This window comes from Sapajus apella, unplaced genomic scaffold (genome assembly GCF_009761245.1).
Source record: "Sapajus apella isolate SASKATOON/1434 unplaced genomic scaffold, GSC_monkey_1.0 scaffold59, whole genome shotgun sequence".
NCBI lineage: Eukaryota > Metazoa > Chordata > Mammalia > Primates > Cebidae > Sapajus > Sapajus apella.
The window spans coordinates 4,185,139-4,192,565 of record NW_022436999.1 but is presented as its reverse complement, the minus strand read 5'-3'; the positions used below and the strand labels follow the sequence as shown (position 1 = coordinate 4,192,565).

The window sequence follows — 7,427 nt, the reverse complement described above, 5'->3', positions numbered from 1 at the left end:
CACCACACACACACAACCACACACACAACTCACACCACACCTCACACTCTATACCTCACACCCACAGCACACCCCTCCACACCACACACACATGCCACACACACAACTCACACCACACTCATGACACACCAGTCCCCAGACCCCACATACCTCATATACACATACCTCACACACCACACCCTTCCACACCATTCCCAAACCTCATGCATGCACACCTCCTACACACCACACACAACAGAGTCCCCACACCCATACACCCCACACCCGTACACCCCCCTCACACACCACATCCAACCATACACACGCCACACCTCACACAACCACCCCATACCCACACCCCCATGCCAGGCATCTCACCCACCACACCCCCACCCCACACTTACCTCAAACCGCACGTGCCTCAGAAGCCCGGACCCATACACACCACGCACACCCTCACACCCACTTCACCCACACGCATCTCACGCTCCCTTCCAAGCTTTGTCACCAGCCAGGACACAGAGAAGGCTTCAGAGACAGGGAAGGCCAGCGTGGGTGGGCATGAAGCCCAGGACAGATCCCTGAAGGAGAAGGAGAGAGGGTGGAAGAGGAGGAAGGGGCTTTGGGAAGAGGGAAAGCCCACAGCAGAGATCAGCCTTGCCGTGGACACGGGCAGGTGCTTGCCCGTGGCTATCAGGCTGGGAGGCCAATCAAGGCAAGGGAGAGAGGCTGCTCACGCTCGGCTGCGAGGGGCCAGGGAGGCCACAGGAAGAGCAGCCAGAGAGGTGAGAAGGACAAAGAGGACGTGGAAGGAAGGCAGAGGAGGGGCTGAGAGGGGCTGGCAGGCTGGGGGGACACCTATGAGAAGGAGCCTCCAGACGGGGCTGCTCTCCTGTCTCTGGCCTGCACCAGTGAGCCCTGGAAGGAAGGTCAGGAGGGTCTTGGGCGCCCAACCAGGCAGGGAACAGGGCTGCTGCCAGCCCCTATGGTGTCTCTGGATCATTTTTAACCTCTTCCCCAGGGCACTTCTACTGGGAAAATGTCCTACTGATTTTGTTAGAAGACATTTTCACTGCCATCTACAGGATCAATTAGTAATCAATATTCAAATCTCCATCGACCACTGCACACACATGGCACTTGTGTGCAGTCTGCAACCTGCACAACTATCCGTGGCAGCCTGATTGGGAAGCATCAGGCAGGGCTCTGGGCTGGATACCCTTGAGAAGGCAGGAAGACTTCTCCCTGCTCTGGCTGCTGGCTAAATTTGCGAGGATGGCCTTGCTCAAGCAGGAAGGAGGGAGAGAGAGGGCGGGAAGAGATCCTGGATTTTTAAGGAAATAGCACCGCCAAGATCTGTGCTGCCTGGAATAAGGACTCTGGATGCGGGGTGCAGGGAAGAAGCTGAGACCACAAGCTTCTTTCCCGCTTGTGGTATCCGCTATGCCCAGGGCATAGGGACAGAGACATGGGAGGTCATTCAGAGGCTGGGGTTCTCTGGCATCTTCAAGTGTCCTGCCCAAAGTTCAGAGTCCTGTCCCCCTGCAAGAGGAGGAGGGGCTTCTCTAGTCCCTCCTTCCATCCCAGGGCCTGCTGCTGGAGTGTCCAGGGAGGACAGAAGAGGTGGGCAAGAGGGGAGAGTGGAGGAGGCCGAGGGAGAGCTCACCTTCTGCGCACCTGAGAAGGCGTGGCCGTGACATGAAACATTAGGTCACACGGCCTTCCCATCCGGCCTTAGCGTGCCTACACATCTGCACAGAGAAGGAGAAGAGGTTGAGAGGAGAAAGTAGGCAGCAGCAGCAGCACAGAATAAACCCAAACAGCCATGGTGGACGGAGAGGACACAGACAGACAGACGGACAGAAAAGGAGGGAATGAGCGGAAAGAGAAAAAATGAGACAGTCGGGGAGGAAGGGAGGGGGTGGGAGGTGAGCAGAGTCTGAGGCAGGGATGGCACAGGGGAGGTAGGGGAGGGCGGGGCTCCCATCATGCATTTGTTTTGTTTTGTTTTGTTTTTGAGATAGAGTCTCATTCTGTCACCCAGGCTGGAGTGCAGTGACACAATCTCGGCTCACTGCAACCTCCGCCTCCTGGGTTCAAGCGATTCTCCAGCCTCAGCCTCCCGAGTAGCTGGGATTACAGGCGTGCACCACCATGCCCAGCTAATTTTTGTATTTTTAGTAGAGACGGGTTTTCACCACGTTGGCCAGGCTGGTCTCGAACTCCTGGCCTCAAGTGATCTGCCCGCCTCGGCCTCCCAAAGTGCTGAGATTACAGATGTGAGGCACTGCGCTCGGCCGCATCAGGTATCTTAAGACAGTCACTCAGACGCTATGCGGAGGGCAGAAGATCTACATGAGAAGTGAAGGTTCTGTGTTCATGGCGCTGTTGTGCTGCTTCTGGGGTCCTGCCTGCCAGGGAGGTCTGGGGGAGGGGTGTCTGCTGCCTAAGGCTGGTGATGAAATGTTCAAATCTTCAATGTCCGCAGCATCAACAGTGCCCTCTAGTGGTGGTACCCTTGTGTGGTGGGGAACCTGAATGACCGGACTTTAACCTCAGGCCTCCCGGAGCAAAACTGGGCCAGGACACTTGAAGGGGCTCCCAGCTGCCCACGCCCTCTCACTTCCAGAGGTGCTGCTTATGTCTGAGAAGAGAGCGCAGCATGACCGCATGTGAGTCTCCGGCAGGATACAGGAGAAGGCACCGGAGCCCAAAGGGGCTGAGGACAGATCTAAGTCATGCCCGTGAGCAGGAGAAAGGTGGGGCTTTGTGATGCCTTTGCCAAGTGGGTAAGTGAAGACAGGAGGTGGCCCCCAGCATTGGCTCTCTAAGGGAACCTCAGCTGCTGTGTCGAGCCAGGGGCTTCAACAGAGGTGGGCACAGAAGGGCTGCTCCTGCTCACCTTCCAGTAGCCCAGAACCACCCGGGCTGCCACATGCACACAGCCCTTCCTGCTTAAGCCAGTCATCTGGGTCCTAGAAGGGGAGCTGCTGCCCAATATTCTTGTTCCCAGTAGAAGGTGAAAGAGGGAGACGGGTGGGAGAGGAGCTGGGTAAGAACAACACGCCACTTCAGAACCAGGGGCTGCCTCTGTCCAAGAGACCAGACCATCCAGGTACCTGTCACCAGGAGAGGCGGAGCGGGCAGGAGGGCATGGTTTGGGGTCCAGCAGGAGGTGTGCTGGGCATGGAAGGAGTAGGGGGCCCCGGGTACCTTCTGGGCTCCAGAGAAGGCGTGGTAGAAGCTAGACACGTAAGTCATGATGGCTTTCTCATCCGGTCGGGCAGTTCCAACGATGTCTGTCAAGAAAAACGTGGAGTTAAAGCCAGCTGGTTCCAAGAACACCACACACCCCCGATGTGATGCAGAAAGCAGCTCACAGCACCACCAAGTCTTCTTGCCAAAATGTTGAGCCCGAATCTAACCAGCCTCTGGTGTCAACTTCACTTATGGAAATGTAAGTAGAGGAACACGTGTGTGAAATGAAGCCCCAGTGAGGCAGACAAACCCAGGATAAGGAATTTTCTACAGGACAGCAGGCCCCGTTCCTGCCACAAGTTCAATGGCAGGAAAAAAAGGGGTCAAAGGGAGGAGAGAAGTGCTATGGATGGGAAGAGACGTTGGAAACACAGCTGAACGCCAGTATGGAGCTAGTTTGGATTCTGATGAAAACAAACCAACCCTCCAAGAAATGTCTTAGGGAATTAGGGAAATTTGATTATGGACTGGGTATCAAAAGGAATTATCAATTTGCTAAAAGTGAAAACTTTGTTGTTGCCTGAGAAAACCTATTTTTAAGGTATGTATTCAGAAGTATGCAGTGGTAAAATGACGTGAGATCTCAGAATTGCTTTAAGATACTTCAACATAGAAAACAACAAAAAAATAAAGGGTGACAAGACTTCCATACCATTTTATCTGGGTGATGGAAATAGGAAAGCTCATTATGCTATTCTTTTTTGCTTTTGCCTGGGTTTTTAGTGTGTGAAAATTTTCCTAATGACATTTTGAAATTTTAAAAGCCACTGGTGGCTTTGGGAGGCCCAGGCAGATCACTTGAGATCAGGAGTTCGATACCAGCCTGGCCAACATGGCGTAGCCCTATCTCTACTATAAATACAAAAATTAGCCAGGCATGGTGGCGGGTACCTGTAATCCCAGCTACTCAGGAGGCTGAGGCAGGAGAATCACTTGAACAAAGGAGGCGGAGGTTGCGGTGAGCCGAGATCACACCACTGAACTTTAGTCTGGGTGACAGCGCAAGACCATGTCTCAACAACAACAACAACAAAACCCAAAAAACAAACAAACAACAACAAAAAAACACCACTGGTGGGGCAGAGGGGCAGGGAGCAATTCTGGACCCCACCATTATTTTTCTGTCCCCAAACCTCTTTCTAGCCCCTCAACACTGAGCAGCTGGGGCCAAAGAGAACACATGGGGGAGCGACTGTGGAGAGTCAGGCTCCTCCCAAGGAGCAAGCGCAGAGGTAGGACAAGACGACCCAGCCTGACTCCAGCCTGGAGCTGCCAGCCCTGGCTTCATGAGCCCACAGGCCCCTATGTGCTCAGAAGCTTCCCTTCCCCCCACAACCGCTCTCACCCCATCAGAACTCCTCTGCACGGCGATGGCAGGTTTAGTAGCCAGAAAGAGCTGGGTTTCCAGCCCCAGGCCCAATCTTTGGTGAGGATGTTCTAGCATCAAACTCTGAACCTGTACCCATCCAGGTGTCCTGGCTAGCAGCATCTGGGACATCAGGGCCTCAGTGAGGAACAGAAAAGTCAATACCCAACTCGGGCCTCCTCCTTCCCTACATGGAAGCCACTTTCTCTGGCTAGGATCTGCCCAGCAAGGTCAGAACTGGACACTTCCACCACTGAGAAAGTCCAGGCCATGGCTTTCTAGCACCCTCCTCAGAGGGCACTAGAAGGTTACAGATGTGAGCAAGCACCATGCCCAGCCAGCCCTAGTCAGAGCTGGGGCATAGAGCTTAGGTTCAGCGTCCAGAGACTACCCAGGGCTCAGAAGGTTAGGACAGTGTACCTCTCAGCTAGAGGAGCTTCTCATCCCAAACCGTGCTGGACAACAAGGACACACTCTCTCACAACCCAGCACCCACTACCCTGACTCCAAGGCACAGATAAGAACCATCCTCAGGCAATCGATGCAAGAACAGCCCCTAAGCCCTTTGTAGGATCAGCTGACACCTCTCCCTCTGAAGCTCAGGGAATGATGGAAGAATCCCCAAGAGGCTGTGATCTTCATGCTCCTCAAATGTGGTCCCAGAAGACTAGGCCTCCTCCCGTCCAGCCCCAGACTGCTGGGGTCCACCCCTTCTTAGCCACTGGGCATAGGCAAGAGACACAGAAGAAGAGTGCCTTTCACCTTCAGCATCCAGCATCTTGGGGATGTCCAGGTATTTCTCTGCCACGTCAAAAGCTGTGTTCAGATTTGTGAGTGGATCATCCTAGAGGGAGAAAAGGAGGGAGGGATGTTAAAGTGAGAGCCACAAGTCACTGGCTACTCTCAATTGTGTGGTCACCCAAACTGGAGAGCAGAGGGGACTTTCTCCCAGCCCCAGCTCAGGCCTCAGGGGGCAGCTCCAGATGCAGAAGGCTGGTCTCACTAATGGGGCTCACTAGTTGGGGGTTTAAAGCATTCTCTTTCCCCCTTCAAGCTTCAGATTGTCAGGAAAATGGGGCAAAGGATATTAGTCTGCAGCCTGAGTCAAGGGTAGGAAAAAGCTGCTAAGAAATGCGTGCTAGGGGCCGGGCGTGGTGGCTCTCAACTGTAATCCCAGCAATTTGGGAGGCTGAGGTGGGCAGATCACTTGAGGCCAGGAGTTTGAGACCAGCCTGGCCAACATGGTGAAAACCCGTCTCTACTAAAAATACAAAAATTAGCTGGGCGTGGTGGTGCATGCCTCTAATCCCAGCTACTTAGGAGGCTGAGACAGGAGAATCGCTTGAACCTGGGAGGCGGAAATTGCAGTGAGCTGAGATGGTGCCACGGCACTCCAGCCTGGGCAACAAGAGTGAAACTCCATCTCAAAAACAAAAAACGCATGCTAGGAGCAGGGCACTGGCCTAGTCACCAAACATCCTGGCTTCTGGTTTCAGCTCTGCCTCCAGCCAGTGGGACTCGTAGGCAGGTAACCTGACCTCGACTTCTATATCCATAACTCAAGAGTTGGACTAGGGAGCTCTAAACTCTGAACGAGTCAGGGTTTGGAGCAGGAGCCCCTTTGGTGCTCACATTCCATGAAATTTGGGGGCTCCTTTAAATAGCCACAGCGTTGGACTGTTCTGGCTTCTGCTACCTTCTCAAGAACACTTAGTGGGGATTGGCAAGGATGTTGAGAAGCTGTAATCCTTGTGCAATGAATGCAACATAAATGTAGGTGGAATGTCAAATGGTACAGCTGCTGTGAGAACAGGAGAGCGGTTCCTCAAAAAATTAAACATGGGATTACATGGTCCCACAATTCCACTTGTGAGGAGATACTCAAAATAATTGAAAGCAAGTTCTCAAAGAGATAGTCATACGTCCATTGTTCACGGCAGCCAAGAGGTGAAAGCAACGGAAGTGGCCACCAGTGGATGAACAGGCAGCAGATGATGTACGATGGAATCTTTTCAGCCTTAACAAGGTGGGAAATTCTGACACATGCTGCAACGTGGATGAACTTTGAGAATGTTATGTTAAGTGAAATAAGCTGGACACAAGGGGATACGGGCCAGGCAAGGTGACTGACGCCTGTAATCCCAGTACTTTGGGAGGCCGAGGCAGGTGGATTACCTGAGGTCAGGAGTTCGAGACCAGCCTGGCCAACACAATGACACCCCGTCTCTACTAAAAATACAAAAATTAGCTAGGTGTGGTGGCGTGTCCCAGCTACTCAGGAGGCTGAGTGGGAGAACCACCTGAACCTGGGAGGCGGAGGTTACAGTGAGCCAAGATTGTGCCATTGCACTATAGCCTGGGTGACAGAGCAAGACCCCATCTCAAAAAAAACTGCAAAAAAAAGAAAAAGAAAAAAAAAACCATTATAGAACCTATTCTGTGATAGTTATACCTGTTTACTAAGGGCTGCTAGAAGCAATATTAAACCTCCCCTGGCCACCAAGAAGCAAGAAGCCCTTCCTGGAGGCCAAGGCAAGGCAGGAGCTGCACTGGACACTCTGCTCTCCAGTGTCAAGGTAAAGCACACACACACAAGTCCAGCCACTCCTTGAAGTCCCTTGTGCCAAGAGGTTTGAGCAAAGACAAGCAATGTTCCAACCCCAACTCCAGGTCACCAACTGGGGACATGGGAAGGGCCTTTCCCTGGATGGCCGTGCCACACAGCCTCTTGGCACCAAGATGGACCAAGAGGAAACCTGGAGAATATGGTCAGAGGCAACCTGGAGAGTGTGGTCAGAGGATCCAGGAGGGAACCTGGAGAGTG

At 53.1% G+C, this 7,427-nt stretch overlaps 1 protein-coding gene across 5 annotated transcripts in view; it reads right to left on the bottom strand.

The window, feature by feature from the left end:
- ACTN1 (actinin alpha 1) overlaps nucleotides 1-7,427 on the bottom strand; it is a 105,523-nt gene that overhangs the window by 24,883 nt on the left and 73,213 nt on the right. For all 5 annotated transcript variants that reach the window (XM_032245821.1, XM_032245822.1, XM_032245824.1 and 2 more), the window contains exons 7-8: nucleotides 5,366-5,447; nucleotides 3,193-3,278 (exon numbers count right to left, since the gene is read on the bottom strand). In XM_032245821.1, the coding sequence (XP_032101712.1) occupies nucleotides 3,193-3,278; nucleotides 5,366-5,447 (168 nt within the window). The remainder of the gene's footprint in view (nucleotides 1-3,192; nucleotides 3,279-5,365; nucleotides 5,448-7,427) is intronic.